We start from the raw sequence: 26858 nt of genomic DNA, 5'->3' as shown, positions 1-26858 counted from the left end.
GCAGACGCTTAACCGACTGAGCCACCCAGGTGCCCCTCAGTTAAATTTTTGTATATGGAATTAGGTAAAGGTCCAACATCATCCATCTTAATGTGGATATCTAGTTTCTTCAGCACTATACTATTGCTAAAAATACTACCCTTTCCCCACTGAAAGGTCTTGGCACCCTTGTCAAAAATCATTTGACCATATATGTAAGGGTCTATTTATGTCTTCTCTGTTCTATTTCATTTGGGTTATATGTCTGGCTTTATGTTAGTACCACACTATCTTGATTACTGTAGCATTGTAGTAAATTTTGATATCAGGAAGTGGGTCTTCCATCTGTTCCTTTTCAAGATTGTTTGGCTATTCAGGGTCCCTTGAGATTCCATATGAATTTTATTTTTTATTTTTTATCTTTTTTTAAAATCTTTTTAAAAAGATTTTTATTTATTTGACAGAGAGAGATACAGCAAGAGAGAGGGACGGGGGAGTGGGAGAGGGAGAAGCAGGCTTCCCATGGAGCAGGGAGCCTGATGTGGGGCTCGATCCCAGGACCCTGGGATCATGACCTGAGCCAAAGGCATATGCTTAACGACTGAGCCACCCAGGCGATGAATTTTAAGTTGGGTTTTTCTATTTCTGCAAAAAATGTCACTGGGATTTTGATAGAGATTGCATTATATCTGTAGATTGCTCTGGGTAACATTGACATCTTAGTAATATTAAGCCTTCCAATCCATGAATATGGGCTGTGTTTCTATTCATTTATGTCTTCTTTAATTTCTTTCAACAACATTTTGTAGTTTTCATTGTGCAAGTCTTTTGGCTTCTTGGTTAAATTTATTACTAAGTATTTTATTCTTGTTGATGCTATTGTAAATGTAATTTCTTATTTCCTTCACAAATTGTCCATTGTTAATATATAGAAATGTAGCTGGTTTTTTTGTATTGACTTTGTATCCTGTTGCTTTGTTCAGTGCATTTATTAATTCTTTTTGTGGAATCTTTAGGGTTTTCTAACACATGAGATCGTATCATCTGTGAATAGAGATAATTTTACTTCTTCCTTTCCAATTTGGATTCATTTCTTTTTCTTGCATAATTGCTCTGGCTAGAATGTCCAGTACCATGCTGCACAGAAGAGGCCAAAGTTAACATCTTTATCTTGTTCTTGATCTTAGAGGAAAAGTTTTCAGTCTTTCATCATTGAATATGGTTTTCACTGTGGGTTTTTCATATATTGTTTTATTATGTTGAGGTACTTTCCTTCCATTTCTGGTTTTTTAAATGTTTTTATCATGAAAAGGTGTTGGATTTTGTAAAATTATTTCTCAGCATCACTCGAGATGATCAGTGGCTTTTTCCCCTCCTTTTTGTTAATCTGTATTAAATTGATCAATTTTGTATATTGAACCATCTTTGTACTCCAGGAATAAACCACACTTAGCCTTAGTGTATGATCCTTTAATATGCTGTCCAATTCAGTTTGGTAGTACTTTGTTGAGGAATTTTGCATCATTGTTCATAAGGGATATTGGTCTATAGTTTTCTTTTAAATTTTTTTAATTTAAAAAAATATGTATTTGAGAGAGAGAGAGAGAGAAAGACAGAGTGTGGGCAGGTGAGGGGAAGAGGGAGAGGAAGAGACAGTTTTAAGGAGAGTCTGTGCTGAGCACAGAGCCCAACACGGGGCTTGATCTCATGACCCTGAGATCATGACCTGAGCTGAAACCAAGAGTTAGACACTTAATCGACTGTGTCACCCAGCGGCCCCTCTTTTTTTTTTTTTTTTTAAAGTAAGTTCTACACCCAGTGTGGAGCTTGAACTCACAACCCCAAGATAAGAGTCACATGCTGTACTGACCGAGTCAGACAGGCACAGCAATCTGTAGTTTCCTTATGTTATTTTTGTCTGGCTTTGGTATCATGGTAATGCTGGCCTCATAGAATGGGTTAGGAAGTATCTTCTCCTCTTCAGTTTTTTGGAAAAGTTTTAGAGGATTTGATATTAGTTCTCCTTTAAATGTTTGGTATAATTCGCAGTGAAGCCAGAGCTTTTGTTTATTGGGAGATATTTTGATTACTGATTAGGTCTCCTTAGTAGTTGTTGATCTATTTAGATTTTCTTTGTGATAAGACTTGGTAGGTTTTGTGTTTCTAGGAATTTGTCCATTTTATCTAGGTTATTCTGGGTTTTTTTTGTTTTTTTGCCTACAGTTTTCTTAGTACTCTCTAATAATTCTTTTTATTTCTGCAGAATCAGTAGTGATGTCTCTACTTTCATTTCAGATTTTAGTTAATTTGAGTCTTCTCTTTTTATTATTAGTCTAGCTGAAGGTTTGTTCATTTTTCTATCTTTTCAAATACCAACTTTGGGGTTGATTAATTTTCCTTATTGTTTTCCTATTCTATTTTGTTTATTTCTGCTCTAATTTTTATTTTTCCTTCCTTATGCTGCCTTGGGTTTCTTAGTTCCTGAAGTTGTAAAATTAGTTTGTTGATAACTTTCTTGGGTTTTTTTTTTTTTTTGAGAGAGAGTGTGCGTGTACGCATGAGCCAGGGGGAGGGGAGGCACAGGGAGAGGGAGAAACAGGCTCCCTGTTTGGCAGGGCTCACTTCCAGGACCTGAGCCAAAGGCAGGTGCTTAACTGACTAAGCCATCCAGGCACCCCTCTTGTTTTTTATAGCTATAAATTTCCTTGGCACTTCTTTGCTGCTTCCTATAAAGTTTGGTATGTTGTGTTTTCATTTTCATTGTCTAAGTCTTTCCTAATTTCCCTTTGGATTTCTTCTTTGATCCATTGATTATTGAAGAGTATATTTAATTTCCATAAATTTGTTTAATTTGGCAGTTTTATTTTCTATTGTGGATTCTAAGTTCATCCTGTTGTTACCAGAGAAGCTGTTAGCTTTTTAAATCTACTTAGATTTCATTTGTGGCCTAACATATGGTCTATCCTGGAAAATGTCCCACGTGCACTCGAAGAATATATATGCTTTTGTTCAGATAGCATATTCTGTATATGTATGTTAGATTTAGTTAGTTTATTGCAGGTTTTGTTTGCATGGATGACATTAATATCTATTCAAGAGTGAAAGATAGGGTGCCTGGGTGGCTCAGTCAGTTAAGTGACCAACTCTTTTTTTTTTTTTTTTTTTTTTTAAGATTTTATTTATTTGACAGAGAGAGACACAGCGAGAGAGGGAACACAAGCAGGGGGAGCGGGAGAGGGAGAAGCAGATTTCCCGCGGAGCAAGGAGCCCGATGCGGGGCTCGATCCCAGATCCTGACCTGAGCCAAAGGCAGACGCCTAATGACTGAGCCACCCAGGCACCCCTAAGTGACCAACTCTTGAGGTCATGATTGAGCCCCGAGTTAGGCTCTATGCTCGGCAGGGAGTCTGCTTGAGATTCTCTCCCTCTCCCTCTCTGTCTGCCCTCCCCCACTGTGTGCACACACTTTCTCTCCCTCTTTGAAATAAATAAATAAATCTTTAAAAAACAAACAAAAAAAAGAGTGAAAGACAAAGCTTGACACTCTAGCCTGCCTTTTAAGGTGATACTAATGGATTAACCAACACTTCAATGATTTTTTTCTCAACATGTTGCTAATCCATTTAACCACTGTTTATTGTCTGCTTTGTACTTGTCATTGTGTTTCTTATATAATTGTGTTATCATTCTGATCATACTCCATCTTGTCTATTAGGAGTGTCAATGACTGAGTGTCTCATTCTTCAGAAATCAAGATATCTTCAGTCTTAGATATTCTTTTGACCTATCAGTTTAAAGGCTTATTTAAAAGGTAATAACTTAGCAGTTATTATCATTTCAGTAATATTTATTCAAACTTACAGTGTACCAGGTACTGTGCTAATAAGATAAGTTCTATAACATTCGCTTTTCCCAATACCATAGTGAGGGAGACACTGTCATCTGTGTGATAAGTTGTTTTTCTCTTACTGCTTTCAAGATTCTCTGTCTTTGTCTTTTGAAAGTTTGATTATAATGTGTCTCAATGTGGGTTCTTTGAGATGACCTTGCTTAGAGTTTTTTTTAGCTTCTTGGATGTTTATGTTGATGTTATTCCTCAAATTTGGGATGTATTTAGCCATTATTTCTTTAAATATTCTCTGCCCCTTTCTTCACGTTCTGAGACCCCGTAATATATGTGTTTGACCATCTGATGGTTTCCCACAGGTCCTTGTAGGTTTTATTCACTTTTCATCAATCTTTTTTCTGTCTGCTCCTCATTCTCAGTAAATTTCCATTTTCTCTGTCTTCAAGTTTACAGATTGTTTGTTTGTCTTCCCTAATCTGCCTTTGAATTTTTCTGTGAATTTTTCATTTTAGTTATTGTACTTTTCAGCTTCTTAATTTCTTTTTGGTTTCTTTTGAGTTTTTCCCTTTTCTTTCTTTCTTTTTTAAAGATTTTATTTATTTGAGAGAGAGAGAGAGAGCACGCATGAGTGGCGGAGGGGCAGAGGGAAAGGTAGAAGCAGACTCCCTGCTGAGCAGGGAGCCCAACATGGGGCTCCATCCCAGGACCCTGAGATCATGACCTGAGCTGATGTCAGTGCTTAACCAACTGAGCCACCCAGGTGCCCCTTAGGTTTCTCTTTATTGTTATTTCCATTTTGTTCATACATCATTTTCTTGACTCTCCTCATATCTTCCTTTTGTTTTTTGAACATCTTTAAAACAGTTGTTTTAAAGTCTTTGTCTAGTACATCCATCCCTGGGTCTTTTTTTACAGGGATAGTTTCTGTGTTTTATTTTTTTCCTTTTAATTGGTCATACTTTCATGTTTCTTTGTATGTCTCATGATTTTCTGTTGAAAATTGGACATTTGAATCTAATAATGCGGCATCTCTGAAAATCAGATTATTCCCATTTCCTAGGGCTTGCTGTCTTTTGTTTTTTTGTGTGTGTTGTTTTTGTTGTAGGATAAACCTGAGGCATAAACTTTAGATCTTAGATTGTTTTTAGCTTTTGACTTTCCCTGGGCATGTCTGGTGACTTTCTCTTTTCCCTTAAATATATGGAGTTGCCTTTGAATGTCCTGATCTTTCATATCTGGCTTCTAAAAGAGGAAAATGAGGGGATGGGGGAAAATGGGACTCACCCTTTATATGCCTTAGAAGTCACTTTGGCTAGAGGGTGAGGGCCCTGCAACAGAGGAAGGAGTATTAGCAACAGTGCCCACCCACCTCATAGTCTGCACTTCTGAGATCAGAAGCAACAATCAGTGATCCTGAGCATATATTCCTGATATTTGGAGGACAGTTCCTCCCCCCCCAGCCCCCCCCCCCCCCCAGCTGCCACAAGCTGTGTGCAGACTTCTCTAATACATGTGCATGGCTGTTTGCCCCAGGGCTGGAGTCTGGGGGATGGGTAGCCCTTGCCAAACTAACAGCTGAAATTGACCCCAAACCCAATTTATCTTACAAGCCTTCCCCTGAAAGTTGTAAGCCTTCAAAAGATTCAAAAGTTCCAAAATAGTTACACCAGACAGATTCCTGATGCTCTTCTGCCATCTCCCAGAATCCTTCTCAAGAGTGCTCTTCATAAGCTTTTTGCTTGGCTTCTTTGACTTTTCTTTTGCAGAGCTTCAGTGTTCAGTGCTTTGAATGAAAAATCATCACATAATGCAAGTCTGCTTCTTTGTGCCTCAGTTCTTTTATAGGGTCATGGCTTACACCCTGAATATTGGCAGCCTCAGAAACCTTGAACTCTAACTTTCTGTCTCTCATCATCATGAGATTGCCTAATGCTCTCTTGGCTTTTCTGTTTCTTAGTAGCTGCCCTCTCCATGGCTGCTGCTGCTTTTTTTTTTTTTTTTTTTTCTTTTTTCTTTTTTCTTTTTTTAAGATTCTCTTTATTTATTTGCCAGAGAGAGAGTGAGCACACAAGCAGGGGGAGCTGCAGGCAGAAGGAGAAGCAGGCTCCCTGCTGAGCAAGGAGCCTGACGTGGGACTCGATCCCAGTACCCTGGGATCATAACCAGAGCCAAAGACAGACACTTAACCGACTGAGCCACCCAGGCATCCCCTCTCCATGGCTTCTTAGTGTCTTCTTCTACATCAAGAATTTGATGAACATGGAAGAACAACATGGAAAAAATTGGGTTTCCAGTGGTGAGGTTCTCTTTTCTTGGGACTGTGGCTCCTCAAGACCTGGTTTCCTGGACCCTTGTCTGCCCTCAAACAAACTTTAAAACAATGTTCTGGGGGCACCTGGGTGGCTCAGTTGTTAAGTGTCTGCCTTCGGCTCAGGTCATGATCCCAGGGTCCTGGGATTGAGCCCCGTGTCAAGCTCCCTGCTCAGCAGGGAGCCTGCTTCTCCCTCTGCCTGCCACTCTGCCTACTTGTGCTTTCTCTCTCTCTCTGTCAAATAAATAAATAAAATCTTAAAAAAAAAATAAAAAAAATTTAAAAATGTTCTGGCTTTGTTAGTAGACAGAACAATTGTCTAAGTGATAGTCTACAACTAAGCAGAAGTCCTAGTGTAATTCTTTATACTTTTCGATATTGCCAATATTTATTGGAGTTAGTGTTTTTAGTACACTTAATGGTATATTTTGATGAACAGAAGTTCTTCATTTTAAAGTAGTTGTATTTAAAAACAAGTAGTTGAATTTAGCAATTTCTTATATGAATTGCTTATGCTGTCTTATCCTCCTTGGTATCATAAAGATAGTCTCCTTTATAGTGTTCTAAAAGTTTTGAAATTTCACTTTTTTTATTTAAATCTTGGTCAACACGGTTTAATTTTGGTTTTGTTTTTTGTTATGATGTAGGATAGGGATCCTAATTCACTGTTTCCCATATGCATAATCATTTGTTTCAGCAGATTTAATGATGACTTTGTCTTTCCTCAGTGATCTGTAGCATCTCCTATGTCATATTTGGGGTCGTTTCTAGGCTATCATTTTTAGTTTATCTTTACATCCCTGTTTTATCTTACTGGTTAATTTGTTTATTTCCAGTAGCATGATTCTCAATTTACTATAGCTTCAGAATAAATTTTAAGTCTTATTAAAGCATCTCCTTTACCAGTATACTTTATTTCTTCATTGTATTTCACTTTCATACCCCACCCTTCCACTGTTCTTGGCTATTTCTGGGATTTTGCTGTTCCATACAAATTTAAGTATTAGTTTAGATTCCACCAAAAATGTCTGCTGGAATTTGAATTGGCATGACATTGAGTCCATTGTCTTTAAGCTGATTTCTTTATAATTTTGAGCTTTCTATCCATAAATATGATTTATATCTTCATTTATGCATACCTTTTTTTAACATCTTTCAATAAAGTGATATAATTTTATCTATAAGGTTGTACATAATTTGTTGTATCTATCTGTTGGATTTATTCCTAGGTACCTTTTTATTGCTATTATAAATATTTTTGGTGATTGCCTTTTCTGTTACTACTGTATAGAAATGCACATTGCTTTTTTCTTTAATCCTTTGCTAATTGGCTTGTTAGGCTCTTAATTTCTGGTAGTTTTTAGATTATTTATATAGACAGTGATGTCAGGAGTGGTAGCATTTTGGGTTGACTTTTTTTTTTTTCTTTCAGCACTTTAAAAATACCATTCCATGGTTTTCTGGTACCCATGTATGTATTCACTTTCAAAAGTAAAACATATAAGGAAAAGTCACCCTGAGAGTTAAAGTACAATGAAACAGCAGCACATTTGAAACCCCAGTGACTTCAAACATTGGATGATCAAATATTCAATGTTAAAAATTATTATAACATGGTTAGAAATAAAATGTAGAATCACAAAAATGAGTGGAGAACAGTTTTCTGTTAAAAAATGAATACAATGATTTGGAAAAGGACATTTAGAAGTGAAAAATGTAGGGATGCCTGGGTGACTCCGTCAGTTGAGCATCTGACTCTTGATTTTGATCTCAGGGTCTTGAGATCAAGCCCTGAGTTGGGCTCCATGCTGGGTGTGGAGCCGCTTGGGATTCTTTCTTTCCCTCTCCTTCTGCCCCTGCCCCCAACCTTGTGCACATGTGCTCTCTCAAAAGAATTAAAAAAGTAAAAATAATAAAAAAAACATAATTTCTGAATTTAAAACCTCATTGGATGGGTAGATCAGATTAAACCTAAGGACTTAAATTGAGTTGGCTTTACTCCACAGTGGATTTGTGACTTTCTCATGGTAACCAGGGATGATTGTTGATTTGGGACCACTTTAGTATCTATTCTAGGGAATCCGATTTAACCCAGCAGTCTCAGATACAATTTCTCCACATTAACAGAGGTCCAGGAACTAGTGCCAGCCACAGGCATTTGCCACTAAGGCAGCTCTACCTTTAGAGTGTGGTTATTGCTTATTTTTGCTGACAATTTTTTGACAACTTCTGTGCACCCAACACTGGAATGAAAATGTCTTAATGCTGGTCTAGTTAGCATGTCGTGTAATCTCTCCTCAGTAAATCTAGTCCACTTACTGCCTGAAGCAAAAATGTCACCGTTAGTATTTTCTCTGGGAAATTTCTAACATATTACTTTTGCTCATTTATCTGTTGAATGCTTATTGCTTTCTAGACATATATAGGAGAGTAATTCTTTGTTGTGTATGTTATAAATATCTTTCTCCCAATCTTTTAACTGTAACTTTGTTTTTAGAGTCTTTTTGTTTTAGAAGACTTTAAATCACAGTATTAGATTTATCACTCTCATGCTTTATGGCTTTTGAATATCATTGTATTCTAAAAAATTCTTCTTCATCCTGAGTCCATAATGATGTGCTTCCATGTTTTCTTCCAAGATATATATAAACACACACCTACATATGTACATACACCTTTACATCTTCAACATTCTTTATTTTTGTAAATGTCTGTAGCAGAAATTAGCTTTTTCCCAGTTGGAAATGCTGGTCTCAACAGTAGTTATGAAGAATTCATTATCCTTACTTTTTCTGATTTGAGATGTCACCTTTATCTTATAGTAAATTATTGTTTATACAAAGATACATTTCTAGAATTTTAGTGCTGTTTTTATTTCTGTGTTAATATTTTTGCACTTTCAATTATGATTATTTATTTTTGTATCTGACAGAGCAAATCCTCTCTCTTTATTCCTTTTTTATCAAAGGTATCTCCACTTTACCTTTGTTATTTTTCTACTAAACATGAATTTTAGAATGAGCAGAGCAGTTCTATGAAAATTTTGTCTTGAGGTTATGTGATTAGGTTAATTTGGGGAAGAATTGACTTTTTTATGATGTGAACCATCTTGAGCCATAGTTACATTTGTTAGAATTCAGTAAGATTATAGATAATAGATATACTAACCCCCTCCCAAAAAAAGCTCCCCCAAAACAGTGGCATTTGCAAGACAAGATTCTCTCACATTCAGGAAAACTGAATCATTGCAGGTATAACATTCCATGGTGTAAGGGACCCAGCCTCCTTGTTCACTTTCTTTTTGTTTTTCAGACACATGCTCATGTTCTCACTGTACAGTTTTTAGATGTGATATTCCCTGGACTCTCTGTCCTCCAGTTTTTATTTGTCTTGGTCCTTCTTATTTTAGTTTAAAAGTAATCTCCCTAATTAGAGTGTCTGCTTAGGCAGCCAGTGTAAAGTAGCTTCTTCAGTCATACCTGCTGCCTTGAGGCACTCATCTAAAAGTATCCTGTTTTTTTGTTTACCATTCCTTGTTTTTCCCCACTCCTTTAAAAATCTCTGAGAGTTTACAGTAACTTTTTTACCATGGTATACCTAGTGTTTAGAACAAGGCCTGGTTCATAATAAGCATTCAAATATTTGCTGAAATAATGAATTTTAAAAAAGAGAACAGAAGTGTCTATAATCATAGCTATTTTTAAGGATATCTTTTATTTCTGCACTAAGATACAATTTTCATTTTGTATGCTTTATAGTAATTTTGGTCATATGTGGTTTATGCATATCTTTTTTGAAGTGATGGCTTTTTTAGCTTAAGTTTGGGTTTTTTTGGATACTTAATATCAATGTCACTTCAGTTGTTGTTAAAATGAACCTTAAAATAGACCCTTGATGTTGACTCTTTTGTTAAGTAAGAGGAGGTAATAGTGTATGCCATTAGATCTTGTCTTGACTTAACTGGATGAGGTTTAATAACATAGAGTGTTATTTGCCTATTTTTTCAAAACTACTTGTTTAACTAAAAAATTTTTTTTGTTCATGGCTTTTTCAACTAAGAGAATTATATTTTCTATTTGGCTTGTCAATACACCTGGGATGAATAAGGGAAGCTATATAGTACTTAAACACCAGAGGGTGCCAGAGATTCATGTTTTATTCTTCATATTTCAGAATCAGAAGTGACAAATTTATTACAGTACCTTTGCATGTTTGTATAGTTAACCTCACTTAAACTGACTGGCTACTTAATGATAATATGGAATTGTTGATTTTTTTAAGCTATGATAATGCTTAAAGATTAAGGTTTTTTTTTTTTAAAGAGTTCTTGTATTTTAGAGAAAAATAAAATATAGATGGATAATGCATATATGTTACTTCATTAGTGACAGTATTTTAACAGCTAGGGTTTAGTGTGATATTTTTAAATTTTTTCTTTAAAATACACTGTTAGGGGCTCCTGGTTGGCTCAGTTGGTTAAGCATCTATCTTTGGGTCAGGTCATGATCCCAGGGTCCTGGGATGGAGCCCTCCATCAGGCTCCCTGCTCAGCGGGGAGTCTGCTTCTCCCTCTGCCCCTCCCCCTGCTCACGTGCACTTGTGCGTGCTCTCTCTCTAAATAAAATCTTTAAAACGAAATAAAAAAATAAAACACACTTAGAAAATAATATAAGACAAGGTTACACGCTATTGTCATAGACAGTATTACTTCATTAACTTTAGTGTCCTTTATTTTATATTGTAGGAATCAGATTCTCTAGTGTTGATTAAACATGTGTTCACCTTGCTTCATATGTAATTGTTTCATCATGTACTTATTAAAGAGTCTGCTTTTCCCTATATGTCCAAGTGTATCAATAATATATACTGTTATGGGGCGCCTGGGTGGCTCATTCATTAAGGGTCTGCCTTCGGCTCAGGTCATCATCCCGGGGTCCTGGGATTGAGCCCCATGTCGGGCTCCCTGCTCAGCAGGGAGACTGCTTCTCCCTCTCTCTCTGCCTGTTGATCCCCCTGCTTGTGCTCTCTCTGTGTCAAATAAATAAATACAATCTTTAAAAAAGTATATATATGTATATATATATGTTATATAATATATGACATAATATATATGGTTAATCTTTCCAGAGCAGGGACTTAGAAAACAGCCTCTAGTGACAAAACAAACAAACAAACAAAAAAACCCCCTCTCATCTTGGAAAGATAAAGGAGACAGAGAAGAAGAACCATCAGTGTAAGCTATGCCTGGATTAGCTCTGAATCTAGGGTAAAAATTCAACAAAACAGTCCTCTGGGAGGAGTTGCCTTATACTAGAAATTTGATAGAAATTAAGTTCTTAAACATTCTTCACAGGGAAGTTATATACATGAACTTGGGAGATGAGATTGTGAAGTCGTTCCGAATTTATAGCCAGATTTTGTCATAGTAAAATGCTGTTTAGGAAAAATTATATTTGTACTTAGATGCAGAATGAGTTGGAAAGAAAAGAGATATTAGAGGTAGAGGTTGATGTTACATGGGCAGGCGATAGGGCATATCTCATATATATGTCATGGGCATCTTCAAGAAGGATCAAAGCCAAGAGACTGATAATAGTAGAGTATCATTTATAATAAAAATTTCTTAACAATATTAATAATTCAATTGAAAATATATAAATATAGGAAGAGGGTGGTAGATACTTTCAAAACAATTTATAAGTAAATAATTGCTAATATAGTGTAGATCAACAATTTGAAAACTACTCAGGGAACTTACTGAAATTGTTGATTTGGGGACTTATCCAGAATGAAATCTCTGGAGACTGAACCTTGGCAGAAATCTGTATTTTTAAAAATCCTCATAGTATTTCTGATGTGCATTGTAGGCTTGGGACTATAAATACAGGCTAGCAGGTCCCAAAATACGATCTACAGAAAATAGTTTTGAAACTGAGACTTTTTCAGGGGGTCTGTGAGATTAAAACAATTTTAATAATGATGATGATGATAATGTTGTTATTTGCCTTTTTCAGTATATTTGATTGCTGGTTCAAAAGCCACAGTGGAAAACTGCTGGCACCTTAGCATTAATCAAGGCAGGGGCACCAAACTGTGCTAGTAGCCATTTATTTTTTACCCTCAGACACTCCCAGTAAATGAAAAGAAAAGAAGCCAGGGTTGTTGGTGTTTTTTTTAATGTTTTTAATGAGGAAGCAAACATTTTTTTTAAGTCTCTACCCTTAAGTATACACCTTTTTAATATTCTGTGTGACAAAGTGGGAAGTTTGCAGAAAGCTATTCTGCTGCATGCCAGAGTCTCATGGTTGTTTCAAGGAGAAGTGCTTGTGCCTATATTTCTTTCTTTTTTTTTTTTTTTAAGATTTTATTTATTTATTTTGAGAGAGAGAGAGCAAGCGTGCGTGTGCGCGCACATGGGGGATGGCAGAGGAAGAGGGAGAGAAGCAGACTCCCTGGCGCAGAGGGTGGGGAGGCTCAATCCACCAGCACCCCCCATCATCACCTGATGGGTCTAAATCAAGAGTTGGACTTTTAACCGACTGAGCCACCCCAGCACCCTGCTTATGTTTCAATTGTGAACTAAACTAACCACTTTTTTCATGGAGAACCATTTTTACTTGGAAGAACAAAGAATAACTGAAAAACAAACTGATTGTTTAGATTTGGGAATTTGACAGACAGTTTTGTAAAAATGAAAAAAGTGAGCCTATCACTTCAGGGAAAACAACTTGACAGCATTTTTTGCCAGTGATAAGGTTTGAGCTTTTCAAGCAAAAATTAAAAATTTGGAAAACTTGTATCCACTGCCATGAACTTAACATCTTCCCAATATTTAGATTTTCTGATTAGATTGGTGCAGATATTGACATGTGATTTTGGATTATACGTAATGAGCTTAAATTTGGAAGATCTGTGTAACTCAGTTAATGTTACAAAATCATGCATCAGTAAAAGATCCATTCAAAGTGAAGAGGATCAATGGATTTTAAAGAGATTAGAAAAATAGAAAACAATGCCACCCTTTTGAGTAATTATTTTTTAATTTTGGTATTGGTTTTCATTAAAATGTTATTTATGTTAATATGTAATGGTTTTATTAATTTTTAATGAATACTCATTTTTAAAGAGATTTTATTTTTAAATTTTATTTAAATTCAATTAATTGACATGTAGTGTATTCTTAGTTTCAGAGGTAGAGTTCAGTGATTCATCAGTTGTATATAACACCCAGGGCTCATTACATGACCTGCCCTCCTTAATGCCCATCACCCAGTTACCCTATCCCCCCACCCACCTCCCCTCTAGCAACCCTCAGTTTGTTTCCTGTAGTTAAGAGTCTCTTATGGTTTGTCTCCCTAATTTCATCTTATTTTATTTTATTTTATTTTATTTTTTTAAAGATTTTATTTATTTATTTGAGAGAGAGAACGAGAGAGCACATGAGAGGGGGGAGGGTCAGAGGGAGAAGCAGACTCCCCGCCAAGCAGGGAGCCCGACGCGGGACTCGATCCCGGGACTCCAGGATCATGACCTGAGCCGAAGGCAGTCGCTTAACCAACTGAGCCACCCAGGCGCCCCTGATTTCATCTTATTTTATTTTCCCTCCCTTCCCCTATGATCCTCTGTTTTGTTTCTTAAATTCAAGTGAAATCATATAATTGTTTTTCTCTGATTGACTTATTTCGCTTAGCATAATACCCTCTAGTTCCATCCACATCATTGCCAGTGGTAAGATTTCATTTGATGGCTGAGTAATATTCCACTGTATTAAAATGATTTTATTTTTAAGTAATCTCTACACCCAACATGGGGTTTGAACTCACGACCCCAAGATCAAGAGTCACACACTGAGCCAACCAGGTGACCCTAAATACTCATTTTTTATTTCTAATATAGTTCTGGTTTCTAATACAGTTGTCATTCAAAATCATGTAACAAGTATAGTTTTTACCTCCATATATAAGGGAATTGATGAGTAAGTTGTTCAAGGTCATCCTTTTAATAATTGTCAGAGCAGGGGCTAAAACCTTCATCTCTAACTATAGATTTGGTGCTCTTAATTTTTATAACTCAGTATTTTTCCAAGTGTGGTCCACAGAGTATATGCCTCACAATCACCTAAGTATGTTTGTTTAAAAAAAATTCCAGGATGGGACTGGAGGAGATTATGCTAAGTGAAATAAGTCAAGCAGAGAAAGTCAATTATCATATGGTTTCACTTATTTGTGGAACATAAGGAATAACATGGAGGACATTAGGAGAAGGAAGGGAAAAGTGGGGGGGGGAATTGGAGGGAGAGATGAACCATGAGAGACTATGGACTCTGAGAAACAAACAGGGTTTTAGAGGGGAGGGGGGAGGGGAGATTGGTTAGCCCGGTGATGGGTATTAAGGAGGGCACGTACTGCATGGAGCACTGGGTGTTATATGAAAACAATGGATCGTGGATCACCACATCAAAAACCAATGATGTATTGTATGGTGACTAACATAACATAATAAAATTAAAAAAAAAAAAAATTCCAGGTTTGTGGTCTCTAGCCTAGAGCCACTGAGTGCAAATCGTGGGTACTGTGCAGGTGTGTATTTGATTGTGAGACATGTATTTTAAATATACTCCCAGGTGGTTCTTTTTTTTTTTAGGCAATAGAACAATGTTTATTTATCCAACAAATATTTATTGAACACTTACTTTATACTAACCCTCATTCTGTAAATTAGAAATATAATAATGACCAAAGTCAGGTAAAACTTACAAGATCTAATTTATATATATATATATATTTTTTCAGGTCTGCAAGATAAATTTTTTTATACTTTTTTTTTTTATTATGTTATGTTAATCACCATACATTACATCATTAGTTTTTGATGTAGTGTTCCATGATTCATTGTTTGCGTCCCAGATGGTTCTTAAAATCACTAAAGTTTGGGAAATCCTGCAGTATGTTATGCTACATTGAGTCAAAAGAGGAAAGAAAAAGAGACTTTCCCATGAGAAAAATAACTTCACAAAGGCATGGAAGGAGGAATAAACAGGGTGTTGCATGAGTTTATGTGCCGGCTGTGGTAGAGAGGTTATACCTAAGGGTTTACCAGAAGAGTATTGAAGGCAAAGTTATTTTACCAGGGATTAGTAATCTAAGGGAAGCCCTTAATCTTTTTTTTTTTTTTTAAGATTTTATTTATTTTGAGAGAGAGAGAGAGAGCAGAGGGAGGGGCAGAGGCAGAGGGAGAGAGAGAATCTTTTTTTTTATTAAAGATTTTTATTTATTTATTTGACAGAGAGACACAGCGAGAGAGGGAACACAAGCAGGGGGTGTGGGGGAGAGAGAAGCTGGCTCCCCGCCGAGCAGGGAGCCTGACGCGGGGCTCGATCCCAGGACCCTGGGATCATGACCTGAGCCGAAGGCAAACGCTTAACGACTGAGCCACCCAGGTGCCCCAGGAAGCCCTTAATCTTCTTAAAATAAAATTTTTTGTTTATGCTTTCTAAACTATTTATTTATTCAGTGAGATAATATATACATTTTGTACAATATTTGAAAGGAAGAAAAGATATACAGTGGAAAAATAAGGTTCTCCCTTGCTTCTTTTTCTCTCTGCTACCCACGTTTCCATTCTGGAGCCAACCACTGTTAGCAATTTCTTGTGTGTCTTTCTAGATGTAATCTTCTCAACACAGATGGTAGTATGCAATACATAATGTTTTACATTTTGTTTTTTACAACTTAGTAGTAATAAATCTTGGAGATTGTTCTATATCAGTGTATAATTGTGATTGGAGATTTTTAACAAAGTTATATAATGGTGGATATTTAGGATATTTCCAGTGTTTTGTACTAGGAAAGCAAAGCCACAGTGGCTATCATTTCACATAATTTCTAGAAAGAAGAGCTTATTTATTTATTTATTTATTTATAAAGAAGTCTTGCTTTTATTTATTTATTTTTAAGATTTTATTTACTTGAGAGAGAGAGTGTGTAAGCACAGAGGGATAGGGAGAAGCAGACTCTCCCCACTGAGCAGGGAAGCTGATGTGGAGCTCCATCCCAGGACCCTGGGATCATGACCTCATGACCTGAGCCAAAGGCAGACACTTAACCAACTGAGCCACACAAGTACCCTGAGCTTATTTATTTTAAATTGTCAGAATATCAAATGATTCTCCATGGAGGTTAAATTTACAAATTACACTGAGCAGCAAGCTCATGGTAGCATATTTTCACATGTTCTGGTGAACTTAGTTTTTGCCAGTCTAACAGGTGAAAAATTATATCTTATATTTCTCTTATGAGTAGAGTTAGAACATCTTATATTTGAGTCATTTTAAATTTTTTCTTTGTGAAAATTCATGTGCTTTCTCCATTTTTCCATTGGATCATGGGTTTTTTTCCTTAGTTATTTGTAGGAACTCTTTCTATATTAGACTAATTCCTTTTTCCGTGGGATGAATTACTTCCTTTAATCTTCAGTCTAATATGTAAGGACTGCTATTGCCTCCATTTTACTAACAATGCAGGTCTGGAAAGATTAATTTGCTTTACTTCACATAGATTATAACAAGCAGTCAGGGTTGCACTACAGGCAGTTTGACTCACTGTTTTACCCACTGTTCTACTTCTCAGTACATTGTAACAAATGAATAGCACATGTTCTGAACAGAGGGAAATTCCTCAACTGTTATCATTTCTGCTAGGAATAATAGGCAATAAAGATAATATAATCTTTATTATATTTAATATATTTGTTGAATATAATCAATAAAATAAGTCTATTTGGTTTTTAAGAGAAACACACTGATGTTTAAAATGGAAGACACAACGTGCTCTCAGAAGTTGAAAAGTTGTAGCAATTGGACAAATGCTTTAAAAATATAAAAACAAAGTAAAAAAAACATAAAAACAAAAGTATAAAAACAAATTAAACCAGCATTTCTAAACTAGGCATTTGAAATAGGACTGGGATATAGCTAAAGCTTTGACAACTGAAAGACAATAAAAGTAGGAGTTTGAAGATGAGAACCGGAAGTGGGGAATGGCCTGAACCAAGGCCAGAATCAGTAGGAACTATGTGATAGTGAGTAATGGGAGGGAAGAGTGCTAAGTTAAGGTCATTACCTAGAAAACCTTGAATATCAAGTTAAGTTTTTGGGAACATGACAGGTTTTTGAACAGGAAAATAATATGATTCCCTCTACTTTAGAAGAATCATCAGTCTGGGGCTGTTCAGATCTTAAGACAGTGAAAGAGATTTAAGAAGTCAGGCACAAGCAGTGGACAGCTTTATCAAAAGCTAAGGAATTAGATTGATTTTAGAAGCCAGAATGTAAGACATTAATGATAATTGGGTAATTCTTCTTTAATTTTTACACAGTAACTTATTACATCTCACAGAATCTTGAATTGGAAAGCTTCTACCAAGGCACTATTAAATTTCCTTTTTGTGGGCACCTGGGTAACTCAGTTGATTAAGCGTCTGCCGTCTGCCTTCAGCTCAGGTCATGATCCCAGGGTACTGAGATCAAGTCCTGCATTGGGCTCCCTGCTTAGTAGTGAGCCTCCTTCTTCCTCTCCTGCTCTCCCTGCTTATGTGCTCTCTCTCTCAAATAAATAAAATCTTTAAAAATAATAAAAATAAATTTCCTTTTTGTATATTTTTTAAAACAAAACAAAACCGATTATTTTGCACAGTACCCTCATGAAAAGACACTGCATTAGACCAGAAGACTTGAAGATGTAGTTCGGGGACTCTCATTTTCTTCTCACAACTATGCTTCAACATCAATGCCTTTGATACTGTCTCCTGACCTATCTTAGCCTTATTGGTAATGCTGCTACTACACTGTGTTGACTTTTTTTCCCTTCAGTCTGCCTCCTTACTTAGAGGAAGTTTTAAATGGCTTGGGTGCTGTTTATTATGGCACCTTTTCCTCTTCCCTCAGTGGGGGTCTTCCTCTATTCCTGCTGCCCTCTGTAACCATAGCAACTGGCAGATGTACTAGAGGGAGCTGTGTTCAGCTTAGGGCCAAATAGGAGGAGGGAAGCCAGGCAAGAACAGTTTTATTGGGCAGTTAGTTCCTTGCTTATTTCAGAGAAGGGCTGCAAGAAGATTCTTAAAACCCTGGGACTGTCTCCTCATTGATGAATTCTGTTCAATTCTAGTACTATGCTAAGTACTGGTACTAAGTATGCTTGGTACTGGTCTTTCCAGCCTGTGTGTGAGATCTTAACAGGGGTTATGCAGGAACCCTCCTGTGGAAGCAGTTTGCAGTTTATGGTGCCTGTGTACCTGATACACATCTGAGATTGTAAACATTCAGTGTTGTGTGCATGTGTATAAAGGCCATGTTTTGTGTTAAATAATTCTGATTTTCTTTTTAAGGGAATATTGGGGTTTTATGTCTAAACTTCATCATATTTTCTATTTTCAGTTTTCTTTTCCTAAATATTTGTTTACTATTTTTAAATATCACTAACCGGGCGCCTGGCGGCTCAGATGGTTAAGCGTCTGCCTTGGGCTCAGGTCATGATCCTAGGGTCCTGGGATCGAGTCCCGCGTCGGGCTCCCTGCTAGGCGGGGAGCCTGCTTCTCCCTCTGCCTCTCTCTCTCTGACTCTCATGAATAAATAAATAAAACATTTTAAAAAATTAAAAAATAAATATCACTAATCATTTTGATTGGTAATCCATGTATATAGTACAACATTCAAGAGGTAGAAAAGAGTATATTGTGGTTATAAAATAAGTCTTTCTTATCTCCACTTCCCTATTTCCCTCTCCAGAGGAGAATTCCTCATGTATATTTCCAGAGATATGTTATGCTCGGGTGTGTATGTATCTTTTTTTTCCCCAAGGGGCATCCCTAAGTTACTCATTTTTTAAAGGAAAAATTGAAATCCTGGGGCGCCTGGGTGGCTCAGTTGGTTAAGCAACTGCCTTCGGCTCAGGTCATGATCCCGGAGTCCTGGGATCGAGTCCCGCATCGGGCTCACTGCTCAGCGGGGGGTCTGCTTCTCCCTCTGACCCTCCTCCCTCTCATGCTCTCTGTCTCTCATTCTCTCTCGCGCAAATAAATAAAATCTTAAAAAAAAAAAAATTGAAATCCTTAAGATGTTAAGTAACTGGGTTTCTGTTTTGTAGTGACTAGCTCTTCACTGATGTGTAGTTGACTTTTTTTTTTTTTTTTTGGATAGGTTTTGTTTATTAAAGCAGGCTAGGTTCGGAGCGCCTGGGTGGCTCAGTTGGTTAAGCATCTGCTTTCAGCTCAGGTTGTGATCCTAGGGTCCTGGGATCCAGCCCCTCATTGGGCTCCCTGTTCAGCCGGGAGCCTGCTTCTCCCTCTGCCCCCGGCCCCACTTATGTTCTCTCTCTCTCTCAAATAAATAATAAAATCTTTAAAAAAAAAAAAAAATAAAGCGGGTTAGGTTCACTGCAAAATTGATTGGAAGATACAGAGAATTCCCCCTAATCCCTCACATGCATAGCCTCCCTCATTATCAACATCCCCTACCAGAGTGGTCCATTTGTTACAGTTGACAAACCTGCACTGACAAGCCATTAAGCCTCGAAGCCCATAGTTTACAGTTTGCTATCGGTGTAGTACATTTTGTGGGTTTTAACAAATGTATAGTGAGGGGTACCTCGGTGGCTTAGTCAGTTAAGCGTCCAACTCTTGGTTTCAGCTCAGGTCATGATCTTAGGGTCATGAGATTGATCCCTGCATTCGGCTCCACACTCAGCGGGGAAACTCAGCAGGGAACCTGCTTCCCCTCTCCCTCTCCCTCTGCCCCTCCCCCTGCTTCCTCTCTCTCTCTCAAATAAATCAATAAATCTTAAAAAAAAAAAAACAACCCAAATGTATAATGATGTGTATCCAACATTATAGTATCATACTGAGTAGTTTCAGTGCCGTAAAAATTCTCTGTGCTCTGCCTCCAAAAGGCAAAAGTTTGCCTTTTCCAGAATGTCATGTAGTTGGAATCATACAGTATGTAGCCTTTTCAGATTGGCTTTTTTCACTTAATAATTTGCATTTAAGTTCCTGTCTGTGTCTTTTTATGGTGTGACATCTCATTTCTTTTTAGCACTTAATAATGCTCCGTTATCTGGATGTATCACAGTTTATATATATACTTAGCTACTGAAGGACATTATGGCTGTTTCCAAGTTTTGTCAATTATCTCTGGAGCTGCTCTAAACATCCATGTATAAGTTTTTGTGTGGACATAAATTTTCAACTCCTTTGAGTAAATACCAGGGAATGTGATTGCTGGGTTGTACAGTAAAAGTATGTTTAGTTCTATAATAAACTGCCAAATTGTCTTCCAAAGTGGCTGTACCATTTTGCATTGCTACCAGCAGTGAATGAGAGTTCCTGTTGCTCCACATCCTCCTCATCAGCATTCGATGTTGTCAGTGTTTAGGATTTTGGCCTTTCTATTAGGTGTATAGTGGTATCTCATTTTAATTTGCATTTCTCTGATGACAAGGATGTGGAGCATATGCCTCATGTGCCATCTGTACATCTTTTTTATTAGGACTTTGGCCAGTTCTTTAATTGGTTTGTTTGTTTTCTTATTGTTGAGTTTTAAGAATTCTTTGTATATTTTGGATAACAATCCTTTATCTGATGTCTTTTGCAAATATTTTCTCCTACTCCGTGGCTTGTCTTTTCATTCTCTTGACACACGGTGCGGTTTTTGTTTTGGTTTGGTTTTTTTAAAGTAATCTCTACCCCCAACATGGGGCTCCAACTCACGATCCCAAGATCGAGAGTCACATGCTCTACCAACTCAGCCCACCAGGCTCCCATGAGACATGGATTTTTAAAAAATATTTTTTACTCAGACCTTTTATTTTTTTACTTGGGTCTTGGTCCATCTTTGGGTTTATGGTTTTTACCATTCTTACACTTTAGATGTTTACATGTTTAGATGTTTCTGGAAATGCTTTATTTACATAGGTGGCAGAATGATTCTTAGAGTCATTTTCAGCATCCATACTTCTGACAATACCTCTGTGACATTTGATAAGGTAGAGTCCAACCATTTCAGTATACTTTCTTTGTACTGCATGTTTTATTTAAGTGGTTTGAGATACTAAATTTAAATTTTTCTTCTCTTTGTAAAGACACACCTTTTAATGTTAGGCTTTTAAATCCGCTGTTCAGATTATAAGACCATTGTTCTCTCTTCACTTTCAACTGCTGTGTCTAGCTCTTTTACGTAGTTTTTTTTTTTTAATCTCTTATGTTTGAAGATGGGCTCTTTCCCCTTAACCCCTAATGTGTTGCTTTTTAAAGTGGAACACCAGAGGCCTTCATTTCTTGAGTGCTTGACAATTATAATTTATTTCCTTTTCTCGTGCACAAATGCATTACCACAGGGAGTTCCATAATTTAAATCTATTGATGGGAGACTACATGATATACCATTTGGCCCATGCAATAAAGAGAAGCAACATCTTTTTTTATGTAATCATGTTTGTGTAAATTATGTTATGCATTGGTTAGGTGAGTTATGATCAGTAATGTGTTTGTTATTACATGTGGTGATAAGGATGCTGTGAGGGAATTTTTGTATTTCTTTTCTCTTTTTCTTCTCGATCCTTAAACATATATACTAATCTTAGCACTGTAGCCATGTAGCAATCCTGTTAGATAAAAACAACTATTTATTTTTGCTGGTGCAATGCAAGGAGCTCAAACATGTTTTGTTTCTTATATATATATATATATGTCATGTTAACGTGTGTGTGTGTGTAATTTTATATGTAGACCCTTTACAGCCATTTGCTCGAGGATGTGGTTTAATGAATTCAGTTGGTATAGATGGAACACACCAAAAGTCTGAAGCAGAAGATCAAAACTAGCTTTAACCATTTGGTTTCAGAATAACTAGTCAAGAAACCTTCTTCTTATGGGTCTTTATGTGGGTATAGATCTTCAGGATCAGCAGATTTCTCCTGATCCTCAGTGGAACAGTAGAGTGCACTGGGGAAATCTGAGGGGCTTTTAATCATCTTGGATAAAAACAAAGAAGTCTGTTATTGTTACTTTGTCTCTCATTGTAGGGCATTTGTGGTTAACTTAGTTTAACCCCCAAGTCCCTGTTGGTGTATCCATTTACTAAGCTGAAAGATGGAAAGATGGGCACTAGAAGACAGAGTTGCTTCTGATTCATCTCTCTGATATTAAATGTACACTAGTGGTTAGACACACCAATTAATTTTTAAAGGCTTCCAGGGAAAGATAGCCATTCTTCAGTTCTCTTGCTTGGATGAATTGAGTTAAAATAATGTCTTCAGTTATAAGGAGAGATCTATAATTCTTTGCTCTCTTAAATCATTCATATACACATCACCAACCACCACCACCACCACCAAAAAGCTATCTTTTTTTCCTCTTAGAGATGAAGATGACATCAATGATGTGACTTCCATGGCAGGGGTCAACCTCAGTGAAGAAAATGCCTGCATCTTAGCAACAAACTCTGAATTGGTTGGCACACTTGTTCAGTCATGTAAAGATGAACCATTTCTTTTCATTGGAGCTCTGCAAAAGAGAATATTAGACATTGGTAAGTGCAGACTTAAGATTATTGACCTAAGAGGACTGTCTGTTCCAGGGAAAGTGTTATCAAAAGAGACAGTGTGGGTTGGTTTTCCTGGAACTCAGGCTTAAATAAGGCTCTGGAAATAATCAGGATTTCATGGGTGTTATAGAAAGAAGTATTTCATTTTAAAAACTATTAATATAACTTAAATCATAACCTATGGTTTCTGGTTTAGATAATAGAAGTTAATATTTTACTTTTATTTCTTAGTGGGAGAAATATGTGTATATTTTTACTTTACGTGAATTTGTACATATGATGTACTGTTTTTTTTTCCTGTCCTGTTCCTTTCTTGGTTGGACTAGGCACATATGTATACAAATGCATGCATACATTACAAGTTCATGTTTATGAAATCTAGAAAATTCCAAGTATTGTGAAACATAGAAATAGAGACTAAGTCCCTTTTTTCTTCTCTCAACCCTGAAATTCAAACTCGTCTTTACCCTAAAAGAACTAAATTAAAATACTAGGTTTCTCCCTAGGTCCACTGAGTAGTTATTAGGTGGCTGCCTAGTGTGTGTAGAAGGAAATGGAAGAGAATGTTCCAGTTTTGTTCTGGAGCCACACAGCTTTTTTCTTGTTGTTTAATACCAAACTTGCAGAAACATGAAAGACTACATTCTCCCCACACTGACTGAAAAATAAGACAGTTTGGAGAGAGATTATTGCATGTGAGTTATCTCATTTCATGTGTCCTAACCCTGGGACTTCTTGGAGTACCTTCTTCATTGCCCATATCAAATTTGGGAGGTTAATACTAGTGACCTTTGAGTATACTTTAGTAAGGATCTTTGTATTTTATATTGAAGCCCTAACACAAAAATGTGAAGGTTTCTGATTTCTGATATACGCCCATAGTATTTTTAAGGACTACAAAGTACATTACTATTACATAGTTTAAATCTAGTTCACAAAATAATAAAGAAATGTTTGAGCTCCTACTATATACTCTACAAATTCCATTTTTTTCATTTCTAACATAACTTGGGTATCTTTTTTTTTTTTTTTTTTTAAGATTTATTAGAGAGTGCAAGTGCATGAGTGGGGAGAGGGACAGAGGGAGAGAGAGAATCTCAAGCAGACTCTGCCCTGAGTCCAGCAGTGGGGCTCGAGATCATGACCTGAGACAAAATCAGTTGTCAGACACTCAACTGACTGAACCACCCAGGAGCCCCTCTGTTATCTTTCTTTTATTATGAAAAACTAGAATTTATAAGCGGTTCAAAAGGATAGCAATTCAGAAGAGCTGATGGTAAAATGTTTGCTTGTGTTTTGTTTGACTTTTCCCCCCACCTCCCTCCTCACTCCTTTTTCTTTTTCCTTCCCTCTTTTTCTTACTCTCTCTTACAGTCTCTTTTTGCGTATGTATTGTGTACTGTACAGGAGCCAGTTCCTTAATTTTGGAACAAGCATGATACTTTCCTGTGATGGCTTGGGAAGCTTACTGGTATTGACTCCATGTAACCCTGTAATTATCTAGACCTTTGGTAGAGAAGTAGATACTTAGCTTTATCAGTTCCCACCCCCTCCACCCGACAAATTTTATTTCTAGCTTGACTTATACTTTGAGTATATGATAGGAAAGTTTTTAGCATTGAAAGAACAATTTGATCATTTAGGACAGGGATGGGCAGTTTTTTTCTGCAAAGGGCCAGATAGTAAATATTTGCCACTTTGTGGTCATGTGGTTTGTGTCACTACTGCTCAACTCTATTACATTGCAAGAGCAGCCATAGAGAATACATAAGCAAATAGGCAAGACTGTATTCCCATCAGACTTTATACAAAAAGAGATCGAATTTAGTTTGCCACCCTCTGCTTTCAAGGAGAATTCTGGGAGTAACTATTTGGTATTTTCAGTTCTTAATAATTAAGCACAAACTTGTCATTTAATATCATGGAAAATTACAAAACAACTTCTGAAATACCTAAGCTTTTTTAAAAACAATAAAACTATAGAGTGAGTGTAGTTATATATTTCTAGGAATGTTTTCCATGTATAGTAAAGTTCCATCTTTACAGAACAGCTCAGAACCAGGACTATTCCTTAATCACAGAAATTATAAATCAACCCAAAGAATTTTGGGGGGATTTTTCTACTTGAATACTGTTAGGAGAGTTAACATTCCAGTGTTCTTCCTTTTTTCCTAATTACCTAAACTAAATTACATAGACATTCTATAAAATCATGTAACAAGCTTAAAAGCACCAACCAGATTTTTTTCATCAGTTTTGTCAACTTAGAGTGTTTTGTTTAAAAGTGGGAATTTGGGGGGGCGCCTTGGTGATGCAGTCGGTTAAGCACCCAACTCCTGATTTAGGCTCAGTTCATGATCTCAGGGTCATGGGATCAGGCCCCGTGTTGGGCTCCACGCTCAGCAAGAAGTCTGCTTCAGATTCTCTCTCTCCTTCCCCCTCTGCCATTCCCTCTCCCCTCTCTCTCAAAGAAAGAAAGAAAGAAAGAATCTAAAGAAAAAAGGGTGGGAATTTTTCTTACAGTATTTTAACTTGGTAACTTTGTCCATGTTTTATTATCAGTGTAGTGAAGATATTAGAACATTTGATCACGAAACCCTGGAATTGTTTGCAAATCCCTACCCTTGTTTATTTCTAATATTTTTAAAATATGGATTTTTTTCCCTACATAGGATAAACTATTTTATAAATACATATGAAATTATTTTCAAAGTTTCTCTCCAAAACACTACATATTTTTAAATGTGCATTTTCTTTCCTTTAAGCATGAACTGACAGGTCATCCCCTATCTCTTCCCCATGTTTAGTTGTAATTTTAATCATTGGATGGTTTTGAAATTATGTCCTTATATAGAAGGCCTTCACTATTTATGTATGCTAACAATTTTAGTAGAGAAGATTTGACTTTGTAGTGTTTTTTCCTTGCTTAAATCTAAAATTGATGATGAATTCAGTTTTGCTAGACAGTAATGAATTATATTTTGAAGGTTTAGCTTAGGAGAAGCTAAATAATTTTATATCTTCTTCCTGTCTGGTTTACTATAGCCTGCATTTTGGACCTTGGGAGCTTCTTTGGAGGTTCTAGTAGGGGAATGCAGCTACTTGCATACCCCTGACCAAAGAATGGCCTTTCTCTATCTAGGAAGATCATTCTTTTCAAGGGAGCACGTAGCTTTGAGAGGGATGCACAAGGAACAGTGAGAGAGGAAGGGGACTGCGCTGCGCCTTGGCAGCCAGATCAACTGAATCCGCCCTGGTGATCAGTGGTGTGACAGATGTCACAGCCAGATAGCCCTCATATCCTATAGCTTACACTTTGAAGTTTAGCATTTATTATGGAATAATGTCAAAGAATGTATTTAAGATTTGTTGGCTTTTAATTAAAACTTATTTTTGCTATACTGATTCATAATTTGGTGAGTATATAAGAGTATGTTTTAGATGAGAGTGCAAAAGCAAACTGTTATGTATGTTAAAAATAAACACAATAGCACTATTAAAAGCTCATTTAAATTAGACTACACAATTGGCTATATCTTTAGATTTAGGTCTCTCTTGATACAGGTTGGTTTCACTGAGCTGAGGAATTACTATGTAAATACTGATAAGGTCTTTTATAAATGAGCTTCTGCCTTTGGGTATGTGGTCCAAGTTGTTTTCCTGAATCTTTCTTCCTAGTTAGCCAAAAGAAGAATAGAAGTTTGGTTTATTTATGGAAGGAGATACATTGAAAGAGAAGGTATTCAAATGGATGGATGAAATGATAAGGCTTTGAACCCATTTCAGCTTGTAAATTAATTACCAGGTCAACTTATCAGAACATGAGTTAGTGCAAAAGAAGCATGATTGGTAATGGACAAAAGAAGTGTAGGTATGTCTTGTAGATACGGCAGTAACAGAGACCCACAATCTGAATTCATTGAAATAAATGTCATAAATTGTTAACGGTGTCAAACAGAGCGAAATGTAATTTTCTATTTTTTTAATTACTAAAATTAACAGAATATGGCACTAATTTCTGCAGTTACCATTTTCCTCCCTGAACACTAGACTTGATTTGTGTTCTTATTAACTTTGTCCTATAAATGACCTTGCAAGGAGAATGATTCTAGGGGCTAAGTGAAACA

At 36.6% G+C, this 26858-nt stretch overlaps 1 protein-coding gene across 7 annotated transcripts in view; it reads left to right on the top strand.

Annotated features, from left to right (window-relative positions):
- TAF4B (TATA-box binding protein associated factor 4b) overlaps positions 1–26858 on the top strand; it is a 132202-nt gene that overhangs the window by 46749 nt on the left and 58595 nt on the right. For all 7 annotated transcript variants that reach the window (XR_010407275.1, XR_010407274.1, XR_010407276.1 and 4 more), the window contains exon 10: positions 22547–22716. Coding sequence is in view for 4 of the 7 variants with exons in the window: in XM_064577790.1 (XP_064433860.1) it covers positions 22547–22716 (170 nt within the window). In the remaining 3 variants the exon portion in view is untranslated. The remainder of the gene's footprint in view (positions 1–22546; positions 22717–26858) is intronic.

Source organism: Mirounga angustirostris, unplaced genomic scaffold (assembly GCF_029215605.1).
Source record: "Mirounga angustirostris isolate CCGP_5_RB_7025 unplaced genomic scaffold, mMirAng1.0.hap1 SCAF_14, whole genome shotgun sequence".
Taxonomy (NCBI): Eukaryota; Metazoa; Chordata; class Mammalia; order Carnivora; family Phocidae; genus Mirounga; species Mirounga angustirostris.
Note: the sequence above shows the minus strand (reverse complement) of the source record. Positions and strands in the feature narration are given on the sequence as shown.